General features: G+C 40.5%; 1 protein-coding gene across 1 annotated transcript in view; it reads left to right on the top strand.

Moving 5' to 3' along the window:
- Positions 1-19,212, top strand: part of LOC130117212 (glutamate receptor 3-like) — a 119,521-nt gene that overhangs the window by 67,621 nt on the left and 32,688 nt on the right. Inside the window, exons 10-11 of the mRNA XM_056285386.1 lie at positions 1,298-1,504; positions 2,345-2,718. Of these exons, the coding sequence (XP_056141361.1) occupies positions 1,298-1,504; positions 2,345-2,718 (581 nt within the window). The remainder of the gene's footprint in view (positions 1-1,297; positions 1,505-2,344; positions 2,719-19,212) is intronic.

Raw genomic sequence — 19,212 nt, 5'->3', positions numbered from 1 at the left:
CAATCATTATATATACATAATGGTTGTCTTGTTAGGTTGACATCGTATTTTCTCACATTCCATAATTGTGCTTGTGAAAAATCCCATATTGAATTGAACTACCTGATGTGAAAGGGTGGATTTCATGCTTTATTCAGTTTCCCATACAAAGCTCCTCTCTGTCTATTTCAACATCAACAAGGTGACAAAAATCCTGTCGAGCTGAAAAGCAAAAGGCAAATTACAACATTGGTTGAAATCAGGCTTAAAGTCAGGGTTAACCCTAACCCTTGGTCTTGTGCACACGAAATCTCACAATAAATCAAGTACACAGCAACATAGAGATTGTTTAACTGTCCTACACAGTAAGCCCAACATCTTGTTGTTGTAACACACTGGATATAGAATATAGATATAGATTTAGATATAGATTTAGATTTAGATATTTATCTATATTTATTAGATTTATATTATATTTATTATTTACTATATTATTATAGACATTTATATTTAGATATGATATATATTTAGGATGTAGAATAGAATAGACAGAGTAAGATGACATGATAGCAAGCATGTTTTAATCATGTATTGGGACATCAATCTTATCATGAATTAAATGAAACCACATATACACCAATATTTATGAGAAAGTATAAATTTATATGGATTTGGTAATTTTTGCCATGTCAAACAGTGGTGTTATTAGATGTGGCGACATCGAATTTATCGGATAATTACAATAACCTGGGTTAACTTTGCATCCCTGCTCATTGACCGTTCTGCTGCCCTTAAAAAAAATCTGACATTCTCTAATCTGTCTGCTGTCACTGATATTTACTTTATGAACTGGAAAATGCCCCATACGACCCGCCTCACCCTGTCTGACCTCGCAGAGCACTAGGCTAGTGGACCCCCCCCCATCCCTGCCCCATAAGCACCCCATATATATCCACCAGTGCAGACTTCTGACTGGGTTAGCATGAGGGAATCCCGCTAACACCCTGCTCTCCCTCTTTATACCTCTCATACTGCTTAATTGCTCCCACTGGCCCACAAGGCCTCGTCGATCCAGTGCTGGCTGGCTGCATTTGGCTGTGAGGTTGAGTTAGCGCCCCGACAACATGCCTGTCACCAACTCTATATAACGCTTCTTTACCATGCTGTTGTCTTTTATCTGTTTCCCCTGTCTGTATGTCTTTCATCCAAGCATGCCTGCATGCAACCCAACTAAGGCCTCATGTGACCGAAATGGTCTGGCCACTGTGACTGATGTAATTTTCCTGACTTCATACTCAACATTATGTCTAATTAACAGGAAGCTCCATATGTGATGTACAAGAGAAACTTTATGCAACTGGATGGGAATGACAGATATGAAGGCTACTGTGTCGATTTAGCTTCTGAAATTGCGAAACACGTGGGGATAAAATACAAACTGTCAATAGTTGCGGATGGAAAGTATGGCGCCAGAGATCCAGAGACCAAGACGTGGAACGGGATGGTGGGTGAATTGGTGTATGGGGTAAGTGTCAGTTGTAGTCACAGTAAAACTTTGACCAATTGTGAAGATAAAAAAATCTTTTTAACAGCTATGCAGACTTCTTAATTCACTCACTTTGCTCAACAGTAGCTTTCCCACTAGTGGGTTGGTGAGATAGATAAAGATGACCCCCGTATTGCAGTTAATATCACTATTACTGTGTTTCTCTGTCAATAGTGGACTTGTTTCTCCATCAAGTAGCTCATCATATATAAATTGGCCAATACAATTAAGAGACCCTGAGCACTTGAGGCTGGCCCAACCTCCAAATAGGCCATCTCACCTTCTGTATTACATTTCTATGGTCTCAAGTCAGTGTAGGGTTATCACTATAATCATTTGTCACTAACTGATGGTAAAGGTTTGCAGAGAGTCAGGTAGAAGTTCAACTTCTATTGATTGAGAACAAGATCCTCCACATCCGTCTCCCAACTCCCCAATTGAGTCATGGAGGAGACTGAATAATAATGCTATACCTACTCTCCCTTAAGACAGCGAATTCTCGATGATCTCTTTCCATGGTTTGTCATTTGGTACATATTAAACTGCACTTTTTCCACTGTGTTTCATCTATTAATTCAATAAATTTACAGTATGGCCAAAGGTTTACCCAGTGACTATGATGACCTGATGACTAACACAGTATAACTTAAATAGCCAGTAACTGGTGATATAAACACTACCTTTTGGTAATGTTTATATCACTATAGTCAAAACCAGTACACTGTTTACCGGTGTAATGACCTTTTTGGATAGGGTTTTGGTTTATTCTTTATGCTTTTTTGAGAGACTAACTCTTAGTGTGCCTCTTCCCATTTTCAGAGAGCTGATATAGCTGTGGCTCCTCTAACTATAACATTGGTACGGGAAGAAGTGATAGACTTCTCTAAGCCCTTTATGAGCCTGGGTATCTCCATTATGATAAAGAAGCCTCAAAAGTCCAAACCTGGGGTGTTTTCCTTCCTGGACCCACTGGCCTATGAGATTTGGATGTGTATAGTGTTTGCCTATATCGGCGTGAGCGTGGTGCTCTTCCTGGTCAGCCGTTTCAGCCCCTATGAGTGGCACCTGGACGAGAATGATGAAGCCAAAGACCCCCAGAGCCCTCCAGACCCACCTAATGACTTTGGGATTTTTAATAGCCTGTGGTTCTCCCTGGGCGCCTTCATGCAGCAAGGATGCGATATTTCACCAAGGTTGGTTGTTTTATTCATTTTACGTCATCTCAAAGTTGTCCTCATCATCTCTGCATTTTATAGTCTCATACACCTCCATCTTGCCATGGTGTATATATGTTATTTTGAGCTTTGATATTGCCTGCTACTCTTCACTTAACCTCATACTCCATATCACTCCACCTTTACGCCATTTTATTGACTGAGCCACATTCTTAGCTCTACACCACGTTATATTCAATCTGCATGCTAGCAGTGATGCATCGCATCCACAAAATAACTTATATCCACCATGCTGAGGGCTGTGAAATGCACAGGGGTCAGTACATCTTTAAGTAGCTGCCTGTATCCCCTGACTCTTGGAGGGCTACCGTGTGTTTGCTGCATGTCCATTTTACGGTCATCAACTTGGTGTATATAATGAATTCAACACAGACAATGTAAAACGTATTCAGGGTAGGTTTTTCACTCAGGTGGAGCCCCATAGCCATGGATGAACCACATCGTACGTTTTCCCATCTGTCCTCCTCTCCTTCACAATCATTCACTCTATCTGTTTACTCATCATTGTTGGCTTGCCTATCACTTCTTTCCCAAGGACTCCAAAGAATATTTTAGTCATCCCTTCTTATTGTTTAGGACTTTGGGAGATTGTACAGCAACTGTTTGAAGGGCATTAATCTCTATTAACAGATTCTATATATATTTATATATATATAGAATCTGTAGGCATGAGACAAGATGTTGGTATCGGAAGCATTCTGGTTTCCATTTTAGTCTGAGTACTATTGACCAATCACATTTGAGTAGGCAGTGATTTCTACAAGAACACGCTTTGGTTACATGTTGGTAACAGTCTGTGTTGGGAGCGAAAGAGGTGGAACGCATTGGCCTGGACTGAAATGTTGCCTGGACCTAAAACACCTACAAAAAATATCGATGCTTGTGTATTGTGTGGAGAAACGTTCGACTCATGTCGACTATTTGTGAAACAATCTGGTCGTAGATGTCATCTCTCAACTCCAACGCCATTCTCACATCTCAAGTTGCTAATTCGACTGTAAACAATGATGGACACATGGAAGAGGAAGTCTTCATAGGAAATGGAAGCGGGCAGCCAGCAGCTACACCGAAGCCCCAAAATATTGGCCGTTGTCCCCAGAGTCATCAGACGATTTAGCTCTGGGTTCTAAGATTGACAGCAAATTCATAGAGACATGTACCATAGATTGGGATTTGTCTCATTGAAAAATAAAAAGAGAAAAATTAGGATGTGCTGCAGGATAAATTGTGTTTTTCACATTTACCATTTATTCCCCCTTTATTTAATCTGGAAACAATATCTTTTAAAAAAAATCTGTAATAATAAATTTGATTTGTGTGCAAAGTCCAAATCAGTATTGGGGATTGGGAAAATTAGGAAATATGTGTGTGGGAATATATACATTTAGAATTAAGAATAGATTCCAAGACAGTCAAGCAGCATAGTGACAATAAACAGGAATCTTGTGTATTTGCAAGGACTATCAACCCAAATTGTGAGAGCAGGAAAAAAAAAATATATATATATATATATATATATATATATATTGTGACAACCACGGGGTAACTTTAGCACCCGACCCAACAACGAAACAAAGACTGTCGGCAGGTTGGCCCGCTGTGGGCATTTATTCACAAGACAAATCGAAAAATGCTCAACACGACTACTGCTCCTCATCTCAGCCGGCTGGCTCCCGTCTTCCTTGGCTCCTACGCTGAGCAGCCAACACAACTATCGCTACCTCTCTCTCCCCTGGGCGGCTGTCTCTGGCTCCCTTTTATCCGGGGCTCATCAGCCTCCGATTGGGGCCAGGTGTGTCACTCAGTCTCCCTCTCGCGATTGGGGCCAGGTGCGGCTTATGGCATGTCTCATGGCTGTCTCGTAAAGAATTTACTTGACTAACTGGATTATTTTGCTCCTTATTTGTTGAGCACTCTCCCTACCGTTGATTATTTCTTTTAGCAAAGTTATTTATTTATTTATTTATTTATTTATTTATTTATTTATTTATTTATTGCCTGGTCAGAAATTTGGAAGATTCTGGATGTATTTGAATAAAGTCAATGCAGTCTAATCATAGCACAAAAGTTAAATAATTATTTATGTTACCAAACTGAAAATCCCTTAAAGAGCCAAGTGAAGTAAATATCTTCACTTGTTCATCAGGGGTTTTACATTGTTAAGTCAGTTTTTTTTTGTTTTTGCTGTTACAGTGTGGTTTCTGAACTGCTGAGGAGGTAGTTTCAAGCCAAGGGAGTTAACCCTCCCCTTATTCCCTAATTATTATCAAAATGTGGTTTTTGATCTACATGTGTTAATTATGTACAGATGAGTTGGCAGTTAGTTTTTGATGTCCAAACCATGTGTGAACTGCTGAAATGCCTATCAGCATGTTAAATTACACCACAAGCCTATTTCATCAGAGACTGATGACTGTTTAGTTTGATGACAATCAGTTCAGATACTTTACGATAAATCGGCATCGTTACAGCTGGAAACATCCATGGTGGGTAACTGGTTCTGAGTTGCCAGAATTTAGTATTCAGCAGGACTGTGGGTCTTACTCAGCAAAGCAATTTATTAGGCATCAAATTAGAGTTCACCTCCAAAGGACATTAGCAATTGTTTTCTTCTTCATGGTTATACGTTTTTAAACTGAGGGAGCGCTGGAAGAGAACCTCCGCTGTCTGCATGAAAAATAATAATCGGCCGCGGCTCAGTGAAAATGTTTTCAACTGTAACACAAATTTATCACAGTCAAAGACTGGCACGCAACCGAAACCTGACCACAGGTTTTAAACATTACTGATAACTTGATCAAAAGCTTCTCACAGACTCTTACAAGGGGCGGCAGAAATCTGTTAAAAGTAAATTAGTAAATTGAAAATTTCCTCTTAACAATGTTTCATTATTGGTGCTTTGACCAAAATTTAAAGCAAGCCTGAAAAATTATCATATGAAAAGGTCCCTAGTTGGGGATTAATTGCTGATTTTGAGAACTTATCTAACTAGAACAGCTTCAATATACTATGGGTCAAAAGCTAGCCAGCTTCGTTAGGATCGTCACCCTTGTGAAAAAAAGTTTTTCTGTTTAGATGTCTCGAATCACAGTCACATTAACCATATAATTTGCTTTTGTTATTGAAACATTTGCATGCAGCTTTTATAGAAGGACTTTATGGCTCAAATATGTTGAACCATAAAGAACTGATGAAGCCTATCAACTGACTGGATGCTATTTGTGAGTAGTAACATTGGATTTGAATTCCAGCTGAATGTTATTATAAGTAGACTATTACTTTGCTTGCCCAAATTTTTTGTGAGGGCAGCAACGTTTTACGCTATGTCAATTAAAACAGAAATCCATATTCAGATGTTAAACAGTAGAGGGGAGGATGACAAAAACTACCTGCATGGAATAACGATGCTGTCACATCAGCCTGGTAATGTTAAGATTAGGACCAGGAGTGAAGTAGCTGAGTCAAATATTTCTATTGACATAACGTTACAAAAAAACAAAAAAAAAAGAGAGAGAGAGAGAAAGAGAGAGAGAGAGAAAGGTGAATCTCTTATCTACTGAGGATGCTCCTCAGCTATTGGACTGCTAGACCTTCTTTTTTTGTGTTGGGAAAGCTGCTCTAACTGGTTCATTATCTAGGAGCAAAGCTTCTCTAACTGCCCCAGTCCTGTCACTACATCTGCTGTATATCTACTGTTCTTTAGACATGTCTGCAACACAGTAAAATCACTCAAGATTAATTCCTTTTTAATAGGCTTACACTGATTTTTTTTTTGTGTGAATTTATCTGTTGTATGTGGAGTTTCTCCCCAAAGTGTGTTGTATTAAACACCTAATGCAGGGTGTTAGGGTCTAAGGACAGGATGGCATGTTGCTGTAAAGCCCCTTGAGGCACATTTGTAATTTGTGATATTGGGCTATACAAATAAAATGGACTTGACTTAATGCAGTAACAGAGAATATTTCGTGGATGTTTTGGTGGGAGATAACTTATGAATAAAGGTGTGAGAAGCAAGTAATAAGAGCTGTGATACATGTTTGTGTAGTCTTGCAGCAGAAAGTCAGACATAGTTTCCACTAGTTTTAGTTTCTTCATCTGCTCTCTGCAAAGGAGAGCTGGATGCTGCTTTAGAGAAAATAACTGGTCATCTAATTGGTCTATGTCCTGTTTATAGCCTGTCTTTTATTCCAATGCAAGGATATAATTAAAGCTGGGATAGGCAATTTTTTCATGGTGCCATTGGGCAAAAATTCCGTAATAACCTCTCAGCATATTGTAATTCAAGTGGTTTGAGAGAAAACTAAACTTCTGCATTTCCTTTTGGCTCCGTATTCAGGCTTTTCCTATTAACTGTTCTACAAACGCAGATGTGCCTGTACACATCAATTCACATCCACCCAGCCCCGCCGGTCACGTAGTTTTAACCCTAACCCTAAAAATCAACAAGAACAACTCGAAATGGCTGCTTCACATGAACAATATTAGTATAACTAAGAGATTTGCTGAAAAGATATTTTTTTGCATGGATAGATTATCACCTACGATACAAGTTTTTATGAGTCTCACTTAGACATTTCCTGGTTGTACACGAGTGTAAGGAGCTGAAGAGCAATGCGTTGGTGATTTGGTGGGAGGGGCTTAGAGGAGTGATACGAGCCAGCCGAGAGAGAGGCGGAAGGATTTGCATTGGACTGTTCATGTACTTCAGCTTTAGTGTATGTTCACGTGAAATCACACATGTTTTCAATACGAGGCCGCGGCCATGTTGGAGGACTTGCGTAATTGAAAATGGTGAGGGCGCGGTCGCCTCACAGCAAGAAGGTCTGGGTTCGAGCCCCGGGATAGTCCAAGCTTGGTGAGTCATCACGGGTCATCCTCTGTGTGGAGTTTGCATGTTCTCCCCATGTCTGTGTGGGTTTCCTCCAGGGGCTCCGATTTCTTCCAACAGTCCAAAGACATGTAGGTCAGGTGAATCAGCCGCACTAAATTGTCCCTAAGTGTGTGTGGGCCCTGTGATGGCTTGGCGGCCTGTCCAGAGTGTCTCCCCGCCTGCCGCCCAATGACTGCTGGAATAGGCTCCAGCATCCCCGCGACCCTGAGAGCAGGATAAGCTGTTCAGATAATGGATGAATGGATGGAGTGACGATCTAAACACAAAACTAATGCTATCGGCATATGTAGATAAACTCGAAGGAGATGTGAAGTCGCTACCAAGAGACGATAAAAAAGATTGGAATAGATCCACTGCTCATTCCTGCTCAAAAGTTGAGTCCAGAATGTCTACCACCAGTTGAATCTTGTGACATTCTTTCATATCTTGTTTTGGACACAAGTTTTTGCACAAAAAAAAAAACAAAACAAAAAAAACAGTTCAAAGCATTTCGAAGTCTTCAAGCCCACAATCACATGGTTTCTGGATTTATATATGTTTTTATTGGTGAAAAACAAGAAATAACAAACAATACTGGGATTACAGGTCACCATTTTTCATAATTTCCTTTCCCCACCCACCTTCCACCCCACCCAACCCCTGCACCTCAACAAAAACATACAATATAATGAAAAAAATGTATAAAACGGGGGAAGACACCGATAACCATTGTCTCCCCCTAATAACTAACATCAAAAACAACCACAATAGCAATAATAATAATAATGATTATTATTATTATCATTATTATTATTATTATTATAATAAATTAGTGAATTGAATAAGCAAAGGTAAAGTACAAAATACTTGTACATACATAACATAGAAAAGATAAAAAGAAAAAGATATGGACAATTGGTAATACACCAAATCAACATGTCAACCTGCCCTCAAACACCACCTGCACCTCACGAGGCCACAGTCCAAGATGTTTGTACCCGCACATTGTTATACTTGCACGTATGCTGACTAACATAAACACATGCCCAATGTACCTATATACACACTATATGTATATGCATGCATACACATATCTCAGAACAGTACAACGTTGTCTAAACCAAGTTTAAATCCACTGCTCTCCTCCAATGGGATAGAGCAGCGCATTGTTTCAAAGTGAGAGATAAGAGGCTGCCAGTGTTTGTAAAAATTTTCAGCTGAGCCCCGGACAGCAAATTTGATCTTTTCCCATTTCAGAAATGACATTAAGTCCCGTAGCCAGGACGTGCTTGCGGAGGGTGAGCAATTTTTCCATAGGAGGAGAATACGACGACGGGCAATTAAAGAGGCAAAGGAGATTACGTTAATTTGTTTAGCAGTCATTTTAACTCCCTCCTCAGGGACATCAAAGATAGCACTTTGAGGCAATGGGTCCAGATTCAGTTCCAAAATCTCCAATATAGGGTCAAAGAAAGACCTCCAGTATTCCGTCAAACTCAGGCATGACCAGAACATATGAGTCAAGTCTGTTGGTGCTTGAGAGCATCTGTCATAAATATCAGAGAGGTTTGGGTAAATCTTCGATAATCTTGCTTTGCTAAAATGGATCCTATGAAGGACTTTGAATTAAATGAGACCAAGCCTCGCTCGCACAAGAAGGTGATGAGTGTATTGTATGTATTGCAGTGTCCCACCAATCATCGGACGGCGTGATACCCAGTTCAGTCTCCCAGCCTGTCTTGATCTTATGCAGAGCAGGGGGAGTCGCTGCTGATAAAAGATTGAATATGAAAGAAATATGGCCTTTTGACAAGTCAGTAAATGCAAAAAGATGGTCAATGCCTGAGGCCGGCGGAGCCTGCCAAAATGTTGGGGTGCTAGATTTGGCAAAGTTGCGAATTTGAAAATACCTAAACAGATCAGAATGTTCAAGTTTGAATGTGGAACGTAATTGTGCAAAGCTAGCAAACAGGCCATCCACATAAAGGTCACCCAGTCAGGATAGGCCTTGTCTGCGCCAGACGGCAAATCTCGAATCAATCTTGGCTGGTTGATAGAGTTGATTTGTTGCAGATAGTTGTAGCTAGGGGCAGAGAAGTCCAGCTGAACTGTTGCCTAATTTGTTGCCAGATTTTCAAAATGGTCATTACTATAGGTTTAGAGGAGTGCTGTCTAGGCTTAAATGGAAGACTGCTACACACCAGTGCTTTTAGGGATGAAGAATGACAAGAGTTAGCTTTTAATTGAATCCAGTTATCAGTGTCTGAGATCCAGAGTGCAATTTTATGCATGTTAACGCCCCAGTAATATAATTGAAAATTTGGTAGACTGAGTCCTCACTGTAACATACCCCTCTGGAGCAAAGATTTACAAATTCTTGGGATTTGGATTTTGCCCCCCCATATAAAATGTGAAATTATTGAATCCAATTGACGAAAGAAGTGTTTAGGTAAAAAAAGAAAAAAGGTAGGCATTGAAATAAGTATAAGTATCTGGGGAGCACGTTCATTTTAATGGATTGTACTCTACCGGCTAGGGAGACTGGTAGGCTGTTCCATCTCTGCAAAGTCTGGAAGTTGTATTTAAGCCCGGTGCTAGATAATTTGAAGGGTATATTAGACTGGGGTAGTTCCTGGGCCAATTGATTAATAGGAAAGCATTCACTTTTCTGTATATTTAGTTTGTACCCAGAGAAGTTACTAAAGGATTGGAAAGTGGCTAAAATATGCGGAATGGAACTTATTGGATTGGAAATGTAAAGGAGTAGGTCATCTGTGTACAATGATACTTTGTGCTCGACACCACCTCTTATGATAACTGAAAACAACTTATTAGTTTTAAGATCAATTGATAGAGGTTCACTTACAATGGCAAAAGGGAGGGGGGAAATCAGGCATCCTTTACGTGTTCCACGTGAGAGGGGAAAGAATTGTGATCACTGATTGTTGGTGCTTAGACAGGCCTGTGGGGAAGCATGCAGTAAGCGTATCCAGGATGTAAATTTCTCTCCGAACCGAAATTGATTTAATGTGAAGAACAGATGGCTCCACTCAACTCAATCAAAGCTTTTTCTGCATCGAGAGATATAACCACCTCAGGATTAGACAGAGGAGCTGGAGAGTGAATGATGTTAAGAAGTCTCCGTATGTTTGTGAAGGAATGATGGTTTTTAATAAATCCTGTTTGGTCAATGGAAATTATAGAGGGCAAAATAGTCTCGATTCTACCTGCAAGGACTTTAACAAGTAGCTTTTCGTCAACACTGAAGCTAAATATGTCGATAAGAAGAGAATAAATTGGGATCTTTGCCTTTTTTGAGGATCAGTGAAATAGAGGCTTGGGTACGTGTTGGTGGTAGTGTGTCTTTTTGGAGAGAGTCCTCAAACATCTCCAAAAGCAGAGATGCCAAATGATTGGAAAACCTATAAAATTCCACAGGATAGCCATCCGGTCTCAGAGATTTCCCACTCTGCATTAACTTGATGGCATCTATTATTTCGTTAAGATTTAGCAGTGTCTCCCAAGTTTCTGTGCTGTTCCGGTGTTAATTTAGCAATATTGAGCCCATTAAAGAAATTTAACATGTCAGCATTGTCAGGTGAGTCCAATTTGTATAGATCAAAATAATAGGCTCTTAAAGTCTCATTAATTTCAGAGGGGTTAGATGTCACTGAACCTGAGTTATTGGTTATTTAAGAAATTTGTTGTGAGGCCATCCTGCCCTTCAACTGATGTGCAAGAAGGCATCCTGCCTTATCCCATGTTCGTACAATGTTCCCCGAGCTTTAAGCAACATCTTCTCTGCATCCTTTGTGGACAAAAGATTGAATTCAGTTTGGAGAGCAAGTCTCTCCTTGAACAGTTCAGGAGATGGTGAAATGGAACATCAGCGGTCTAGATCAGCTATTGCCTCTGTAAGCTCGCATTGTCGTCTCTTTCGTGCCTTATTATTGTGAGAAGTATATGAAATTATCTCGCCCTTAAGGAATGCCTTAAGAGTTTCCCATAGTAAAGATGGACTGGTATAATCAGTTCTGTTAGTCTCCACAAAGAGGTCAATAGACTGAGTGATAAGATTAGAAAAATTTAGCATCAGACAGAAACGTGGAATCCAATCTCCAGAAGCGACTCTCTCTATGATGGTTTTCAAGGCATAAGTCAAGTATCACAGGGGAGTGGTCAGAATTAACTATAGAGGAGAATTCAACTGAGGTTACAGTGGGGAAAAGTGTCTTATCTACAAAAAAAAAATCTATGTGGGAGTAAGAATTATGGACATGTGAATAAAAAGAATAGTGCTTATCAGTTGGATGAGAAAATCTCTATGGGTCGACACAGCTGCACTGATCCATAAAGGTAGCTAGCGCTTGCGACATCTTGGAAGGTGTAACTGTTCTAGAGCTAGATCTGTCTAGACTGGGATCCATCACACAATTAATGTCTCCTCCAAATATTAACTTGTCAGTGTGTAAATCTGGAAGCAACGATATAAGTTTCTTCATAAAATCTACATCATCCCAATTTGGGGCATACAGAGACAAGAACAACTGGGGTTTGATAAAGGGAGCCAGTTACTATAATGTATCACCCGTTACAGTCACAGATGATATTAGATGGAATAAAATTTACTTTTTTACTAATCAAGATGGCTGCGCCTCTTGTTTTAAGGTTGAATGTAGAGTGAAAAATATGTCCTATCCAAGGCCTGCTAAGTCGTTGGTGGTCTATTGTACGCAAGTGTGCTTCTTGTAAGCATCTGATGTCTGTCTTTAAGTGTTTCAGGTGAGAAAATACTGTAGCACGCTTCACAGGTCCATTCAGGCCCCCTACATTCCACGAGATAATTTTGATGGAGCCTCTCACTCTCACCAAACTGCTTGGGTTATTTGTCATAACAATCTCTGAAAATCAAATGATAATGGGATAAAGTGATATGGTTCAGTTGAAAAGTTGTTGGGTATATGTGTAAACCCAGTAAGATAGTGCAGTAAGAAGAGTGACAGACAGATGCTGACCCGAATGCAAGCGCAGGTAATGGAAAAAAAGGGGAAAAAAAGATGAAAAAAAAGCAAAACACCCCCCCCCCATACCAGTCCGCCCTCCCCCCTTGTACCTATGCTCATCTTCCCACCTATGATGAGCTGCAGGTAAAACTATTTATTTACCTCTGGAATAACTAAATGAAAGCACTATCCTTCTTATCCCGCTATCCTTAAAACAGAGAGCACTACAGAGCTTGCATATGTACTTTAAACACACCAACAGATTTATAAATAAAACAAGAACAGAGCAGAGTAGCACAAGAATGCCAGGGAAAAAAAATAACCCAGTATATGTATATGTGTGCACACACACCTACATACACATACATACATACTGTATGCACATGCAACTATACACACACACACACACACACGCTTAATCGCACACGCAAACACACACAAACTCCACACCATTTACCATTACCTTAAAGCGTCAAAGCCGTTTAAGAAACAGGTTCTGATTTTGAGATGACTGCAGTTTGAGAAAATAAAAGTTCGAAGTAGTCTACTATGTTCAGTGGATGACGTAGTTGTCTGAAGAGACTCAGTTTTTCATGTACTGGGCATGAGGGAGCCGATATTATGGCGAGCGCGGCAGTGGTGAAAAAGTCCAATTGTAATGTCTGGAATTAATGTTTAGTCCACATGTCCATACTCCAATGGTAGAGGTCTATAATCCAAAATCAAAGGTTAGTGTTATAACGAGGAGCTTTCGTCGGGTTGAAATAATCAATTTTCAGAAAAGGGCTGAGGTGTACGGTAGCCAAATCAGCCGCCCACCGTGACACCTGCAATTATTTAATTGCTTATATAATTGATGCTGTTGCGTTTTCTGTCGCTGCACTCTCCATCATCATATTTCACACATTTATGTCATCCATATGAATAAAAGATCACTCTGTAGATATCTTCACGTAAACTACTTTCAATTTATTCTTTCTCTCTCATAGGACTGGAACAGCTTCAGTAACCATGGCATGTTTTCACAAAGTTAAGTTCACTCAGAATGAATAACCCCGCTAACCGAATACAGAGTCATCTGGAGTGTACGTCACCGTATGGATGTACAATACATGTGCACAATAAACTATGGTCGTACACCAAATAATATGGGAGCATATAATTCTAACAAATGAGATTATAGCCTACAACTTAAAATAATAAAATACATAGTATAAATAAAATAGATGAGGACACATAACTTAACACCCCCACTTGTTCTCATCATCTCAAGCCATGTATCATGACCATAACACTTTAATTTCCAAACAGAAAACGTTTGAACTTGGCCATTCTAATCTTTGCTACAGGTTTTGTCAATATGTCTGCGACCATGTCTTCTGATGGGCAGTACACAATGTCTATTTTTCCCTCACTGAGCGTATCACGAATGAAGTGATATTTTACATCACTGTGTTTGGACCTCTGTCTGTTCACTGGGTTCTTATCCAGTGCGATGCCCCCCCCCCCCCGATTGTCTGCATGGATTTTGGTGCAACTGTAAACTCTATTATCCATGCCATTTAACAGTTGAGTCAGATACATGCTTCCCTGAGTAGTGTTTGCTAGACCAATGAATTCAGCCTCACAAGTTGACAGTGCCACTGTCGATTGTTTCTTAGACTTCCAGGATATGGCAGGGCCTTGCTTTGTCAGGCTAAAACAGTACCTCGTAGTGCTACGTCTATCTTCTAGAGAAGATGCCCAATCAGAATCACTGAATGTTGTTAGATTCAAGTTCTCGTCCGTTTTCTTGAAACACAACTCGTAATCAGTTGTACCCTTTAGGTAGTATCTCAAGACGTGTTTGGCAGCCACCATGTTCCCTGCTTTTGGCTTTGCCAGTGTTTGTGACAGTCTACTAACTATCCAGCTAATATCTGGTCTGGTACAAGTCATAAATCAGACTGCCTACAATCTCATGATATTCTTTGGGATTAACAATCTCACTGTCGTCACCCTCCTCATGACAGTCACCCTCCACTTTTGGCTTGGTTGGGGTGTGTCTAGGTTTACAGTTTGACATTCCAAACCGTTCAAGCATTTTCAGGATGTACCTTTTCTGATTCATTGTGATATCCTCTCCCTTCTGTTCGAACTGAATACCCAAGTATGATATTTTCCCCAGATCTTTCAAGTTGAATTGGGATTTCATGGTTTCTTTGAACCTGTTGAGCAGATCATTATTGCTTGCTGCAATAATCAAATCATCAACCCAGATGATTACAATGATTGTCTCATTTTCTATCTGCTTTCTATACAAACAGTGGTCAGACAGATTTCTCTCAAAGCCGTTTTGTTCTAGATAATCATTTAGAAGTTTGTACCAGTTCCGTCCAGATTGTTTCAGACCATAAAGAGATTTCTTTAACTTACATACTAACTTCTCTCCTGTCTCTGATGTCTTTTCAAAACCCTCTGGTTATTCTAAGAAGATGTCTTCATCTATTGGAGCATGTAAGTATGCCGTTTTAACATCCATTTGATGAACAATTAGTTCATTTTGGGCTGCTACCTGCATCAATGCCCTTACCGAAATAAGATTTGCTGTTGGGGCAAACGTCTCATGGTAGTCTATGCCTTCTGTCTGGTTGTAACCCTTAGCAACGTATCTAGCTTTATAGACATTTCCTTTTTCTGCATTTTCTTTAATGGCATAGACCCATTTTCCTCCCGCTATCTTTCTACCCTCAGGTAAAGATGTTAGTTCAAATGTGTCATTTTCTTTAAGTGAGTCAATCTCTTCCTTCATAGCGTGTTCCCATCCGGGCGCCTCGGGTGACATCAGGGCTTCTCTATAGGTTTGGGGGGGACTCCACATACCCCCCTGTAACAATAATCAACACTTGCATTGATTAAATCGTCTTCTTTAAAGTCTGGTAGGTAATCCTCTAAGTATTTTGGGGCTCTCTTTTCTCTTCTTGGATAACGACGATTTTGACCTTGACCAGGTTTTGGATCTGCACTGTCTTTGATCTCATCTAGGACTATATTTTCCGTGGTTTCATCATGTTGTGACAAATCTGTGTTCTCTGCGTTTACATCCTCCTCGTTCCCACCTAGGACCTGATTCTCTGTGCTACCCTCACTCTGTGGCACATCAGCACTATTCTCAGCACCAAGCTTTCTGCATTCATATGCCTGGATTTCTGAATCATAATCATCAGTCTGTGTCTGTTGTTCTACACTGCTCTTTCTAATGAATTTCACCAGTCTATGTTATGACACATTCTCTGTATGTGGGTTGTAGACCAGGTATGCTGGGCTGTTCTTACTGTACCCCACAAATATTCCTCTCTCACATCTGGGATCTAATTTCTTATGATCGTGTTTGTATGCATAACAGTCTGATCCAAAAATCCACATTTTTGAAAGATTCAGCTTTCTTCCTGTTAACATGAAATATGGGGTATTTTTAGTCCTGTCATTCTAACACCTATTTCGGATATGAGCAGCATTTTGAACAGCATAAGGCCATAATACCTTTGGTAATCCCTTCTCTAGTAATAGCCACCTTCCCATTTCAAAGATGGTCCTCCGCTGTCTCTCAGCTGTCCCATTTTGATGGGGAGAGTAAGGGGAGGATGTCTCATGTCTTATACCTTTATCCCTTAAAAGTGACTGAAAAGCATTGCTCGTGTACTCTGTGCTGTTGTCTGATCTTATGCACTTGACTCTACCATATAGTGCACTGTCTGCAAGGAGCTTCTTTGTCGCTAATGTTGCGTCATTTTTGTTTTTAACGAAGTAAACAAATACTGCCCCTGAAAAATCCTCTGTGAATGATATGGCATACTTGTATCTCTCTTGAGCAGTTGGCTCAATGGGACCTTCTAAGTCAGTATGCACCAACACTAGGGGCGCGCTAGCTTTTGCATCAGTTTTCCTATTTCTGCTGTTGGTGAACTTTCCCTCAGTGCACACACTACAGTCAATCTTGGCATTACCTGTGATCTTCATATCCTCTACCACTTTAGGTCATTTCAACACATCATCAACATTACAGTGTCCCATAATCTCATGCCATGTTTTGACGTCACAAATTAGATTCACTTTGTCCCTGGACATCATATCACTAACTGAATCATCAACACATTGTTCATGGTTATTTACCGTTTTCAAGTAGTACAGTCTCTCATGCTCCTCTATGCGGAAAGTGATTCCATCTCTGTTTATGAATTCCTTCTGTCCCTTTTGGAAGATCACCTTGGCTCCATTAGTGGTGGCTGCTTGTATAAAGACTATGCTCTGTGGATATGATAGTATGAATAACGCCTTCCTCAGTGTGATCCTGACGCATCTTCCTTCTAAGTCCTGCAAAAGCCCCTCCGCGTCGCCTCGTTTCAGTGCCACGTTGTTCATCCTGGTTCCGTCAGCTAGCTCCATGTAATGTGACTTTGGGTCAAAAGTCTCATCAAATCTCGTGTATTTGTCTTTCTCTGTTATGATGTGGGATGTTGCTCCACAATCTACCATTAGTCCGTTCCTTTTAATCTTGTCCGGGAGAAATTGACTGACCTTGAATACAAATGTTTGTTCTTCATGTTCTTCTTGTCTTTCCACAGTTTGTTTTGCGTCAACTTTGTGCTTGGTTTTTTCTTCTACATGTCTCGTCACTGTGTGTTGAACTTCTATGGAAGCAACACCACTTGGTAGCAGCACTACTTGCTCCTTTCTGGTGGCACTCTCTCACCATATGGCCGCGGTTTCCGCATCCATAACAGGTCACAGATGATGTCCACTTTAATTTTGTTTTAGTGTCGAACTTTTCTATCTCTTCATAGCTCCATGGTTTACTTTTGAACTGTGTAAACATTAATTCCTCACTGCTCTGTATTGTATGAATGGCGAAATGTTTGTACGATTCTGGAAGACCCTTTAGAATCATGGCTATTATCAGCCCATCACTAATTACTTTGCATTCCTTAGGGAAGTTACCACCTTTTCAGCTTGTATAACATAGCCTGTAACAGTTTCTTCAGACTCATTCTTAAGTGAGGTTAGTTCGGTATACACAGTAATAATTCTGGGCTTACCCCGACTGGCATAATGACTCAGTATTTTTAGGGCTTTTCTACCATCATCTGCCGCTTCTCTCATCACCAGCGATAGGCTTTTGTCGTCGAGGAATTGAATTAGCTCTGCGTAGCATTCTTCATTCTTTTCTGGGTCAGTACCCACGGTGGAGAGTATTGTGTCCTTTAAGCCCATTATTGTCAGGTGGCCAAGAAACTTCACCTCCCAAAGTTCGTAGTTATTTTCGTCTTCGGCGAACACCAGCCTCTGCCATCTTCCTCCCGTAGTATGCCTTGGCCCATAACCTGTTGCGTTTTCTGTCGCTGCCCTCTCCATCATCACATTTCACACATTTACGTCATCCGTATGAATAAAAAATCACTCTGTAGATATCTTCACGTAGGCTACTTTCAATGTATTCTTTCTCTCTCATAGCGCTGGAACAGCTTCGGTAACCATGGCGTGTTTTCACGAAGTTCACCCAGAATGAATAAACCCGCTAACTGCATACAGTCATCTGGAGTGCACGTCACTGTATGGTTTACAATACATGCGCACAATAAACTATGGTCGTACACCATATAACATGGGAGCATATAATTCTAACAAATGAGAGTATAGCCTACAATTTAAAATAATAAAACACATAGTATAAATAAAATAGACGAGGACACATAAATTAACAGATGCATGTTCCAGACTGAATAGGAAAGCCTCAGCAGTATTTCAGGAGCCATGTACATCGCGGGCTTGTTTATTCAGATCAATTCGCCAGGTGTTGATTGTAGAACATTTCAGCCTCTTCTGCGGTGTGAAACTTGTGCTCCACGCCCTGGTGTGTTAATGTAAGTACAGCTCAAGGCGGCGTATGAACTTAATACCTCTCTTGTAGAGTTTGGACTTGATTGTGAGGAATGTGGCGTGATTCTTGGCCAGCTCGCTGCTCATGTCTGAAAAAATAAAGATCCTTTGACCCTGACATACAAGTTGACTTAATTTTCTCGCTAGGGCAAGTACCTGGTCCCTCTGTTTGTAGCGTAGAAAGCGAATGATCATGGGTCGGGGCCGTTCTCCTTCCCCTGGTTTCGATTTCAACGTGCCGTGTGCCATTTCAAGCTCTGGTGGTGAGGTGAACGATTCGTCTTGCAACATGTCAACGAAAAATTAAGACATAAAATCTGTGGCCGAACGTCCCTCGTAACCTTCAGGTAGTCCAACTACTCTGACGTTGTTCTGGCAAGAGTGATTTTCAAGGTCTTCTGTCTTGTGTTTATGATGAAGGTTTTCAGTTCGGAGTTGTTTCAGCTGTGTTTCAATGCTGGTTAGCCTGTCGCTGTGGTTGGAGAGGGCAGTATCCATTAAAGTCATACGAGAGCCCAAATCCTCCACTGTGATTCGAACCGCATTTAAGGTCGTTTGAATAGGAGACAGTGAAGCTTGTATTTCGGCAGAAATCGCTGCTCTATTCTTCTCCAGTTCAACTATCAGGTTGGTGATGGTCAGAGTGGAGTTGGCTACTTCAGA

This window comes from Lampris incognitus, chromosome 8, assembly GCF_029633865.1.
Source record: "Lampris incognitus isolate fLamInc1 chromosome 8, fLamInc1.hap2, whole genome shotgun sequence".
In the NCBI taxonomy this organism is placed as follows: Eukaryota; Metazoa; Chordata; class Actinopteri; order Lampriformes; family Lampridae; genus Lampris; species Lampris incognitus.
Note: the sequence above shows the minus strand (reverse complement) of the source record. Positions and strands in the feature narration are given on the sequence as shown.